Raw genomic sequence first — 12,430 nt, 5'->3', positions numbered from 1 at the left:
ACAGATGTAAAAAACTGAATGAGTTGGTTGCCTCTCTGCCCTTTTTATTCCACTCTGCAACAGTGAAACTTTTCTTTAAAAAACTAGTTTTGAGCTTTTCTTATTGTGAAGTTTGGGCACAAATTAAATTATTTGGTGTTGCTCCGTTAGCCCAACCTGGCAGATAGCTGTAATTGGAATGGCTAGATGTCCCAATTGCATGAAGACAGTTCAGATACGCAGAGATCTGTGTTATGGTGTATAGGTGCCGACTACCCTCACCCACCACCACCTTTATTCTGATATTTCCATTTGCTATCTGGTCACTGTAGTAGTACCCAGCCAACAACATCAGTAAAAAAGATAACTCAAAAGTTATGAACCTCACTGAAGTCTGCACCTGAGCTTCAGAAACCTTTCTTCTTACACTGACCCTATAAAATATTTTGGAAAATATTTGACTGTAATTAGCATTTTATTTTATTGTGCAAAATGAATTTTACATTATTCCGTCTTCTTGTCTGCATGCTGCAGTGCTGTCAGTACCAACTGATTTTCTAGTAGTGTGTGAGTTGCTAATGTAAAATCTCTGCCCAAAGTTTTAGGCTGATATTCATTTCTCCCACAGAAAGCCCCCATAATCTGGATCTATACAGGAGAAATGTATGTGAGGAGTGCAAGTAAGACCTGCTCTGCCCCAAATTTCAGAGAATGGGAGGTACCCCACAGATATTAGTCCAAACTATGTGCTAAGGTAAGCTTGGCACTTTTCTAATGGCTGGTAACTACACACCTGAGGCCACACCCTGCCCCTCTCCTCCCCTTGTGACCTGCCCATTCTCTGGCTCTTCTGGCCAAGGCTACGCCTCTACTCTGCTTCTTTCTCCAAGGCCTCGGTGACATTGTAAGCTCCTTCTCCTCTTCTGCCCTTTGCTATCTCAATCATCTCAAGAAGCATGCCAACAGGTAGGAGGCAGCCCTGGCTGAACAGGGGTGGCTGTAGGTTAATGACTCAGCACTTTGGTTGAGGTACCATTTAGGACTGCCAGGTCCCCTTTCCAACCAATCTTTTTATTTGAAAACCGAATACCTAGCAACCCCAAATGGCACATGGACACTGAAGCCAAAAACCAGACTGCATGGGTAAAATCCAGATGGTAACTCTAGGGGTGACTGCTACTTCTTCAAGATGTTTGCACAGTCTGTTGGGTCTGCTGCATGGAGGTAAATAATGATCTTGTGGCCCCTTCCCTGTCCCCCTTTTGAATGGTGTACATTGTAACTCTTCACACTAGCCTATAGGGGACTGGTAGGCGGACACCAGACCAGATCCTCAGCAGAGGTTCTGCCCTCTCTGCGTACAGCCCATAAGGGTTCCACTGACACCAGCACTGTGCACTTTCTCCCTCTATGGCTCCAGCAGATGTTCTTGTGATCAGAACTCAGCGTGACTCACTAATGGCTGCGAGTTCACAGACTGTTGTCGATGCGAATCGAAAAATATTTTAGCACGGGCTGGCTGCAGGAAATATGTAGCGTGCTTACTCTGTTTTGTAGATGTTAATTTGATAGCACTAACTTTCATGACTACAGTACTAAAAAAGCGTACTCTGCTGAGTAGTTCAAGAGTAGCTGAAGACAGTGTGGCTACGTCTACACTAGGACACTACAGTGAAGTAGCTTATTTCGAAGTAGCAACATTGAAATAGGCCACTTCAACACGTATCGTCCACACGTCCTCTGGGGCTGGTGCCGTCGAGGTTCAATGTCTAAGTAGCGACAGGGAAAGTCGAAACGAGGCTCCTTGGAAGGAAACGCGGAGTGTCCACACACGCAAGGGCTCCCCATCAAAATAAGGAGCCGGGAAAGCCCGCGGATGGCGTCACAGGCTGGACTAGCCCTTCCGGGACAACAGGAAGCCGCTCTTTTAAAGAGCCCCTCCCAGACACACCCAGGTCTGCACAGCACGAGATCTGCAGAGCGCTAGCCACACTCTCACAGACCGACGCACAGCAGCCATGGACCCCCAGCAGCAGCAGCAGCACCTGGAAGCCTTCCAGGTTGTCACCCAGGGAGCAAGCACCCTGCGAGGTCCTGCACGGGAGGGTGCCCAGCATCTCCTGGCAGGGGAGCCCTCCCAGGGGCAGACAGGGACACCCCTGACCACCAGGCTCCCCTGTTCCTCCCCCTCCAGGTGCTCCGCCGCCTCTGGAACTACCCCACCAGCTCCAAGTGGTGGGAGCAGCTGGTCATGGGGGAGTGGGACAAAGACATGTGTCTGTGGAACTTCCGCATGCGCCCCCACCGCCCCCACACTGAGGCACCAGGACACCCGGATCTGGCACACCCTCCCCATCGAGAGGAGGGTCGCAATAGCTGTCTGGAAGCTGGCTGCTCCAGACCGCTACCGCTCCGTGGGACACCAGTTTGGAGTTTGGAGGTAAAGAGCCCTGGGCATGCACCCACTGGGGGGCGCGGGGGCCAGGGAGGGGGTCGAGTGTGGGGCTGGGGAGGAAGAGGTGCCGGGACGAAGGGGCTGGGTGGGGGGGTGCCTGGGGAGGTGCCCAGGAGAGGGACCTGGGGGAAGGGGCCTAGGGCACCCTGCACACCCTCATGGGTGCTTGTGTTCCCTCCCCACAGGTGATCTGTGCACTCAATGCCATACTGCTCCAGAGGGTCGTCCGAGTCAGGAACCTGGAAGCAGCCATCGCAGGATTTGCTGCCTCGTGGTTCCCAAACTGCTTTGGGGCCCTGGACAGGCCCCACATCCCCATTCGCACGCTGGACCACAGCGGGGGAAGATACATCAACTGGAGGGGCTACACTCCGTAGTCCTGCAGGCCATGGTGCACAGCCAGGGCTGCTTCCAGGATGTGTACGTGGGCTGGCCCGGCTGTACACACAATACCTGTGTCTTCCGGAACTCAGGCCTGTGCTGCCAGCTTGATGCAGGGACCTACATCCCCCAGAGGGAGATCTCTCTGGGAGACACCACCGTGCCCCTCTGCCTCGTGGCGGACGCTGCCTACCCCCTCCAGTCCTGGCTCATGCGTCCGTACACCGGCCACCTCACCACCAGCCAGGAGCGGTTCAATGCCCGACTGAACCACGCCTGACAGGCGGTGGAGAGGATCTTTGGCCACCTGAAGGGTCGCTGGAGGTGCCTCCTTGCCTGACTAGACATCAGCCTCCAGAACATCCCCCAGGTTGTGGGCATGTGCTGCACGTTCCACAATATTGTTGAGAGCAAGGGGGAGGCCTTTGTCCAGGGGTGGGCAGTCGATGCCAGCACGGGCTTCCCCCAGCCGGCCGCTGCACCCAGTTGCCAGGCCCACCACGAGGCCTTCAGGGCCCATTTTGATCAGGGAGACCCCTGAGCACCTCCCTGGCCTTCCCCGGGGAGCCCCACACACATCGCCCCCACTGCCTGCACACTGCCCCACCACCTGCACACCATCCCTCCCAACAAGCACACGTCTCAGGTTCTTTGGAAAATAAAACTGTGGATATTGAAAACTGGTAAACTGTCTTATGTGCACAACAAAAACTGGAACCAATATACAAAGGAGCGCAACTATGTACAAGGGAACAACTATACACAAGGGGAACAACTATATACAAATGGGGGACCAGCAGATGGCTCAGCTGTCAGTCCATCAATCTGGGGTGGGTGTAGAGGGGCGCGACCCCCGGTGAGGATGCAAGCTGCTGGTCTCCACCAGATGGTCTTCAGCCCCAGTGGGCTCCAGTTCTGGGGGTCCGGCAGGCGGCATGGCAGATCGCACAGCATTTGGGGTGGTGGGCGGCGAGGCAGGCAGCGTGGCAGGTGGCACGGCAGGTGGGGCAGCAGGGGGCGAGGCAGATGGGGCAGCAGGGGGGACATTGAGTGGAGTGGCAGGGAGGAGAGTGGGGGGGGGGGCAGTGGTGGGGCGGGAGCCGGGCGACAGCCTCCTGGATTGACCTGGCTATATCCCGTTGAACATCGACGTAGGGCGCTCTTCCCATCTTCGGACAGGAACAGCAATTTTGACATCTCGCTGCCTATCATCGATTTCAACATCAAAATTGTGCATGGCGCGTGTAGACGCAACGCATGCTATTTTGACGTTGTGCCGGCTTCTTCGAAGTAGCCGACTAATGTAGACGCACCCTGTATGATTGTGGCCGTGCTTTCTGTCTTTGCGCTCATAAGTTCACCTGTGTAAGAAGAAGAAATTCTGTTCGAGACAATTTAATTATATCTGTGGAAAATCAGTGTCCTGAAATCAGAGTCAGGCCTTGTGTACTTTAACAATCTGCCTTTTCCACAAATACATTTGAGGAGCAAATGTGTTTCATTGCTGAAATGATATTGTTTGCCTACAGTATCTGCTGTTTTTGGAACATGGGGAGTATTTCTGAAAAAATGCCTAACTACAGTTCTTTAAGAATGTTTTTCATTTTTTTAGCTCATTTATAGATCTCCCATATTCTTCTTATCTCTTCCCATCCTCCATCAATAGTTGCCTTTTTTAGCACTTTCTCCTCTGCAAACTTTTCCCCTCACATATTTCAATATGGAGTCTATTCTCTCATTGTCAGAATACAGTTTACATTAACTCTTGGGTAGTTTACACCCCAAACTTTGGTTTTGCAAACCTTCTAGAAATTTAAAACAATCTTTATATTACTAGAAGAGTTTCCTTTTGTCTGTGTTTAAACATCCTCTGGCAGCCTGTGCAATGAAATCATTACATTTTACATGAGAATCAGAACGTGTAGCTGACTAGCAACTCACTCAAAATAAAAATAAAGCTGTCTATTTTCATTGTCCAAACTCAAACACCAGTGCCTGGAGCATTACCGAGTGATCGCCCTTTCGGATCACATAGCTGCCAGCGCCGTGTTCTGGAGCACGGATGGGGATGTGGATCCCGTCCAGGCTGCTGAAGCAGTCCACGACGGCCACATCCACATCACCCCCACGGATGACCCTGTGGAGGAGCATTGCATTGGTGGTACAGATGACCAGGAGAAGGTGGTGGGCGACCATGGGCACATTGGCCAGGTGGCCGACCGCTGCACTCAGGGCAACCAGCTCCAGTGCCAGAAGCTGCTGCTCAGGATTCATTGGGCCTGGGTAGCCATCAGATCCAGGCATGGGCGATGCAGGGCACGTGTGAGCTCTGAAAGCCTCAGCGTGTTCAGGGCGGGGGTGTTTGGGAGGGGCCATTTAAGGGAGTGGCTGGCTGCAGGCCCCAGAAGGGCTTGTCCACCATGCGACCCCATCCGCAGTGTTTCCTGCCCTACTCTTTTGAAAGAGTGCCTGTGGGTGTGTGGATGCTCCCTTTTGAAAGGGCAGAGTGGCCTTTTGAAAGAGCAGATCACATCTCTGCTTTTTGTGTGTAGATGTGCTCTTTTGGATGGTGTCATCCGAATGTTCACCCCTCAAGAGCCCGCTGTAGTGTAGACGAAGGTAGAACGTATGTACCAGCTAAGATAAGGGGGAACACTCAGGGAACCATTTACCATGGGCAAGATGACAATGGATAAAATAAATAAGAAACATAGAGATGACATAACAAATAAATTGCATATGAACAAAATGGAGGCAGAACATATTGTACAAAGATTGGTTGCTAAAAGGTAAACAAGCCAACCCTAAAATATATGATGCAATGTATACTAAATGCAATCTAACGTGTAAATGTATATAAAGGAAGAAGTTTGCTGTGTAACTTTAGATCTGTGGCAATCTCTGTAACCGCCCTGCAGTGCTTGAGCCTAATCAACTCAAACACAGTTAGACAATGTACCAATAAAGAAACCTCAGTGATGACTTTAGACTTAAGGTGAATTGCTGGGAACTGAGAGGATTTGATCTTAGAAGCCCCCCAAATATACTCCTGAGTAGATAGAGACTTAGAGGTCTACTCTGATGCTCACATTCACATACCCATCACTTGCTTCAGCTACCAGAAATCATATGTAATTTCAAACAAGGACTGTCCGTGTGAAGGTCTACCTCTAACAGGAGTTAGAGGAGAATGTTGAGTACCAGGCCAAATATTTGTTCTTGTTTGCTGACCCTTTTTGACACAGAGGATGGTGCAGTGAAGGGCCCAAGGTATGTCCCTTCATTTGCATCATCACAGTCCGCAGTATTAATTAATTAATTAATTAAATCCTTATCCATCTTCCTTCACTTGCTCAAAAACTTAGAGACATCTTCAAATTCCAATGAACTTGGTCTTCCTGCTGCTGGCTTTCCATTCTCTTAAGTTTATGTTTACCATTTTCAGTGATTCTTAAACTTTGCCATTTTTCTTTTTCCTTTACAGTAACTGGAGATTGTTTTGTCTCCTTTGTAATGTGTACACACATTCAAAAAGCATATTTTATATTTGAATAATTACATGAACCATGCACAAAAAATATGTTACTAATGTCCTTTAAAGACTGAAATTCAAATGATGAGATTCCATATGCATCAATATGAACATCAATAAAGACAAGGAAGTCTAAACTTGGTAAGTTTATGAGGAGGAGGTCTGATGAAGGTGTCTACAATAGCATATGGTCCATCTGCAACTCTTGTGAGCAAATGTCTCCAGCTGCTGGACACAGGACAGTAGACAGGGAAGGCACTGAGTTACTTCAGACAATTCTTTCCCAGGTGTGTGTCTGGTACAGGGGTGAAAGTAAGTAATGGGACTCACAGTACACTGGTGTCCTGGACAAAGTAGGGGGTCAGGGCCTCACGTGGAAGAGGACAAGACCTCCTCCAGGCATCCCTTCACTCCAGGGATCCAGTGGCAATTTGAAGGGCCTGGAACTCTGAGCTGCGGGGGAAACAAAAGGGACAGCAACATTAAAGCTATGTGTGGGCCAGTATTGGCAGATGCTTCTTGCCAGTATACCATACTGGCCTGTACCAGCCCACTTTAACCTCTGCTCTGGTGGTTCTTGACCATATGCTAAGGGTCTAATCGATCATCATATCTCATGTCAAGAAGAATTTTTCCTCAGGTCACATTGAAAGAGAACCTGTGTTTTTTTACCCCTTCACCTGCAGAGATCACATACTAGTTTGAACTAGCTAGTAAATAGCGGATTCTCTTGAACTAAAAATCTTTAAATCAAGATGTGAGGACTTTAAGTTACTCAGCCAAAGGTGCAGGAAGTCAGATTAGATCATGATGCTCCCATCTGACCTTAAAGTCTATGATTCTTATGGGCCAAATTCTAGATGAAACAAATGGGGTTGTGACTTTGGGCCATGCATCTCTTCTATCTGGAAAGCAATTTAGTATGCTATAACTACAAAATGATTTATTGGAAACTATTATCATTACAAAGTCCTCTGATCTTCTGTAGATTTTATATGTGCTAACAAGTCAAAGTAGTAAAATTACTTTTCATAATTAAACTATAACAACTTATAATTACCTCAAGCTCTAATTAGATTTTTAATGGTTATTGTTTTCACAATGTAATTTAAAACATCAGTAAATAAACATATCAAAAGAAATCCTTGCTCTACTTTTGGTAAGTTAGCATGTTGCTCGCTACCCCAGTGTTATATATGTAATATAATACATGAACTAAATAACACATTTAAACCAGCTTTGTTTTTTTTATTTGTGCAGAAAAAGTCAGCACCTTCTGCAGGATAATGTTAATGCATTTTAATTTAGTTTATATCCACTTATGTCTTGCAGATTGCCCTTCCCAGTTCAATGGTGCATATTCCACAAGAAATTTTATTCTATGGATTTTGCAAATATATGGCCATGTTCTGGAGAGATTTAGGTATCTGTGCAAAAGGGCTGAAATACCAAATCATGTTGTATGTAATCATAGCAAGTCCTTTTACGACTTTACAAGGCCTGCAGACTTGATGCCGAACCTTATTGTGCAATACAAGGAAAAATACATCAGATACAAAAAATTTCTTTTGGTCCACGCCTCATGTGATGCTTTGTTGCTTCAGAACTTTTAATCTGCCAAAGGGTCATTCTACCTTTGTTTAGCAGTTTCCAAAGGGGAGGGGAGATGCTGGCTTACATCCAAAGGAAGGGAGGAGCTTTTTAAAGTTTTGTATTGAATCTGATTATAAATACACAACTTCATCGTTTTAACATTAGTCATGTCTGTGCTAGAAGGTACAGTACAAAAGTGCCTGAGTAAAGAGTGCAAAAGTTTTCCATAGTTTGGAACTGTAGGCAGGCAATTCAAACTAACATTTCAAATATATCATACTGAGCATCAGAAAGTGCTGCAAATCAGGAGAAAGCCTAAAAATAAACAACTTCTCCCAGGATCTAACACATTTCCTCACATCTCACTGGCTACTTTTCATAAGGAGTATTAGACAAAAATAATACAAGTGGGAAATAAAGAGAATGACCTACTTTAGAAAAAAGAGTTTTGTGTAAAGATTTTGCTCTAATTGATGGTGTGGAGTTTCATAACCACATAAGGAGTTACTGTTTATGTCTGTAGTAGCTGAGAACCTTGATTTTAGGTAATTGAGTTTTCTATGGCCTGATACTGCTCCCACGGCAAGCTATAGCAAAAGCTCTCCCCATTATCTTAAATAGGGGCCCTGCCCATAGTTTTCATTATGAACCCCACACAGTTATGCTCAGGTCATAGCACTGTCAATTAATCCCATGTACTGGGAGACAGCCATCAAGATTTAGACAGGGAGGAGGCAAGGATACAATATTTTGGGTTGATGTGCCTTTTCATGGGACTGGCATACTTCTCCCAGCTGTGGATCAGTGGTTTGTTGTGTTACTCTTCTCTGTAAGTGTTATGCCTTTGAAGACCTGGATGTTAGTGAAAATATGGGATTTAACACTTGTGCAAGATGAAACTTGTTGGGTTTTAGTTGGCTAAACCTGAGGACCCTCATTTCCTCTATGGGGTGAAAAGAAGGGTTCAGAGTTGAGCCATGGGTGTAAGACTTTGTGAGGGAGGGATTCTGTTGCAGACTACAACACACCTCTATTGTCATTACCTAGCCTTTCCGTGCTTTGGTTTCCTCAACCATAAGGCATGGGGGTGGGGATTATATTCCCACCTCTCCTTGGTGTTATGAGGCTTTAATCATTAATACATACAGAGGGGGTTATCTGATGACAGGCTCAGTGCATTATTATTTTAAGGTGTGCATCTGTAACTGCCTACAGACAGGCTCACAGCTAGGACCTCAGGAGCTTAGTGCAAATGCCTCTACAGCTTGAGCTAAAGGCTAAATGGCTCTCAGCTTAAAGGGCAGAGGACACTTAAGCTGTGTGTACACTAGCCCCCCTCCTTTTAGAAGGGGCACATTAATGAGGGAGTTCAGAAGATGCTAATAAGACCTCCTGGATGCGCCCAGTTGCGCTACAAAGATGTTTGCAAGAGGGACCTCAGGGAAGTAGACATTGAGCCGGAAAGATGGGAGGAGCTGGCAGACGATTGCAGCAGATGGAGGCAGGAATTACACAAGGGCCTTCAGAAGGATGAGATGAGGATCAGACAGCTAGCAGAGAAGCGAGCCCACAGAAAGCACAGTAAGGACCTGCCAGACACCCATTCCACATGCAACACATGCAGCAGGACTGTCACTCTCGTGTGGGCCTTCACAGTCACAGACAATGCTGCAAATGATGATCCCAAATGCAACTATGAAGGGCGCGATCCATAGTCTACATAGACTGAAGGATGCTAGTACGAATGAGGTGCTGGCATGAATATGCAGCACCTCATTAGCATAATGCAGCCACGGGCAATCCGAAAGTGCCGCTTTCGGAATGCAACTGCTGGTGTAGACGGGGGCCTTTTGAAAGCTTCTTCTTCCTAAAGCAGATAGGAAGAGGGGGCTTTCAAAGTCCGGGGGGTCCCTTTGAAAGGCCCGTGTCTAAGCCAGCCGTGGCATTTCAAAAGCAGCACTTTTGAATCATGCGTGGCCACCATTATGCTAATGAGGCACTGCTTATTCATGACAGCTCCTTATTAGCATCTTCTGAACTTACTCATTAACATGCCCCCTCTGAAAGGAGGGGGTTAGTGTAGACACAGCCTTATTCTTTCTCTGTGAAGTGGTTTAGGTGCTGCTACACGGGACAGTTAACCACAGGTAGGTGTGTGGGTCACACGTGTAGCAGAGGATGGCCCCGGGGTGCAGGGATCTGACCCTGGCTAACCTGGTCCCGCATAGCTGGAGAGAGAAGCAATGCTGGATAGTTTTAAAGGCACCTGCTACCTTTTCTGGCTAGCTTCAGCTGTGACCGATCCTTAGGCTCAGGAAGCGGGCAGAATTAGCAAAGCTTTGGTCTGTGTCCCCGTGCATACTTATACATCTACCCGGGCTGATATTCGCTCGGGGCGTTGTGAAGAAACCCTCCCTGGGCGGTTTTTTTTGTTTGTTTTGTGTTTGCTTCCCCCTCCCCGCGCTTTCTCTCGCTCCAGCGTCTCCTGTTCCTGCTCGCTGCCAGTCTCCTCCCACAGAAAGGCAGCGGGTGGGGAGGGAGAAAAAGGTCACGTATGTTTGGAAAAATATGTAGGTCAGTGGAACATTCCCTGCACTCGTGCAAAGGGAGGCAGCGCGGGGGAGGGGGCGCTCTGCGGCTTTCTCTCCCCCGCTTCTCCTCCCCAGAGCAAACCCACCCACTCTACCGAAAACCACCCTGGGCCCCGCTCACAGCTGACCAGTTGTGCAGCCCGGCCGCGCTCTCCTCGCAGGAGCTCCCGCTGGCAGCGCAGTCCAGCGCCGCGGCCGATCCGGCGAGCCCTCCCGCGGGACGCGGGCAGGGCTGCGCCCTAGAGGCTCGGGGGAGCGGGGCTGGCGGGGAGGATGCTCCCTCCGCGGCCGCGGGGTGCCAACTTTAAGGCGAAGCGCTGGGCTGGCAGCGCCCCCGCCCCCCTCCTCGCCGCCTTGTGCTTAATGCCCCAGGACCGGCCCCGCGCAGCAGCGCCCCCTGGCCCCTGCTCGCTGCCGCCGACCCCGCAGCAGCCCGGCCCGCCGGCTGTTTGGCGGCGCCGCTGGAGTCCGCGCGGACGCGTGTCTCTGGGCGGTGCGGCCGGCGAGCCAGCGCCCGGCATGCGGCGTCCCCTCGCACCATGAGCCCCGGCGGGGGCAGCCCCAGCCCCACCTCCAGCAGCGGGAAGGCGGCGGCCGGGGCCCCGGCGGGCTCGGCGGGTGCGAGGACGAGTTTGCCGGCTCCCGAGCCCGGCCTCCCGCGCCACTGGAGCCGCCGCCGCAGCGGCCCCCGCGGGCACCAAAGGAGCAGTGGGGCCAAGCCCGGCGGCAGCCGCGGCTCCCGCGCTCGGGTCGCCACAGCGGACAGCAGCAGCTGGGGCTCCCCGGCCGAGCCGGCCCGCCCTCCCCCGCCGCAGCTCCCCAGGTAAGGCGCGGCCAGCGGGCCCGGGAACGGGCTGCAGCGCGCGCAGCCTGTGTGTGAGTGTGTGTGTGTGTGTCTCTCTCTCTCTCTCTGGGAGTGTGTGCGTGTCACTGTCTGTATGAGACTGTGTGTGTCTGTATGAGAGTGCGCGTTTGAATGTGTGTGAGTGTCTCTGGGAGTGTGTGCGCCTGTGTGTTTCAGTGAGTGTGTCTGCTTATGTGTGCGCGAATGTGTCTGTGTGTGAGTGTCTCAGTGTGTGTGTATTTCTGAACGTGTGTGTGTCTGTATGAGTGTGTGTGTGAATGTGTCTGTGTGAGAATATGTCTGAGTGTGTGTATTTGTGTGTGTATACGGACACACGTGGCTGGGGCAGCCCCTTTCACACTCTTCCCCAGTCTTGTGCCCTCGGGGAGGCAAGGACCTAGTCCCATAGGTGCACGTGTGTAGTCACACGTCCAGCTCCGCTGACCCGTCCAGCCTGGCCCCCGCCTGAGCAAAAGGGAACGGAAACTGAGCCTCCGGGCTCTGTCCCAAGGCAGCGTTTCATGCTATCTGACGACTATGGTCCCCTGTGTGGTCCTCTGTCAGAAGCACATGTCCACAGTCTCACACACCGCCTTTCCCTCCTTGGCAGAGATCCTGGAGGTTGTTCATTTTGGGTTACTCATGTCAGGACATGGTCAATGGTTTGCATTTGAATGCTGTCTTCTCCTGGATGTCACCTCTGGCAGTAGGAGGTGTGAATGTGGGCTTGGCTTGTCAGCTGTTCTCCATTCAGAAAACACACACACACAGATGTGTTTTGATTTTGAATGTTTGGCTTGAGCTTGGAAGGTGAGTGAGGAAAGCGCTGATGGTCCCATCTCCTCATAAAAATTATGGCATGGATACAATTTGCCATCTTATTTTGCAGCTGTATTTCTAAAGTGTGGAACAGTGATCTAGGTATCTGGACGCTGATGTTGCTGTCCTTGCTCCAACAAAGCTCCCCTTAAGGTCAGTGGAAGTTTGGCCTGAGGAGGGATTCCTGGTCAAAGTTGCCATTTGCTAAGAGCTTCCAGTAATATAAACCATTTGTC

At 49.8% G+C, this 12,430-nt stretch overlaps 1 protein-coding gene across 1 annotated transcript in view; it reads left to right on the top strand.

The window, feature by feature from the left end:
- The first annotated feature begins 10,526 nt into the window (after positions 1-10,526).
- NPAS2 (neuronal PAS domain protein 2) overlaps positions 10,527-12,430 on the top strand; it is a 188,285-nt gene continuing 186,381 nt past the window's right edge. The window contains exon 1 of the mRNA XM_074983272.1: positions 10,527-11,354. Coding sequence (XP_074839373.1) covers positions 11,071-11,354 — 284 coding nt within the window. The 5' untranslated portion in view covers positions 10,527-11,070. The remainder of the gene's footprint in view (positions 11,355-12,430) is intronic.

This window comes from Carettochelys insculpta, chromosome 1 (genome assembly GCF_033958435.1).
Source record: "Carettochelys insculpta isolate YL-2023 chromosome 1, ASM3395843v1, whole genome shotgun sequence".
Lineage (NCBI taxonomy): Eukaryota > Metazoa > Chordata > Testudines > Carettochelyidae > Carettochelys > Carettochelys insculpta.
The sequence above is the reverse complement of the archived record's forward strand: the minus strand, read 5'-3'. Positions and strand labels throughout refer to the sequence as shown.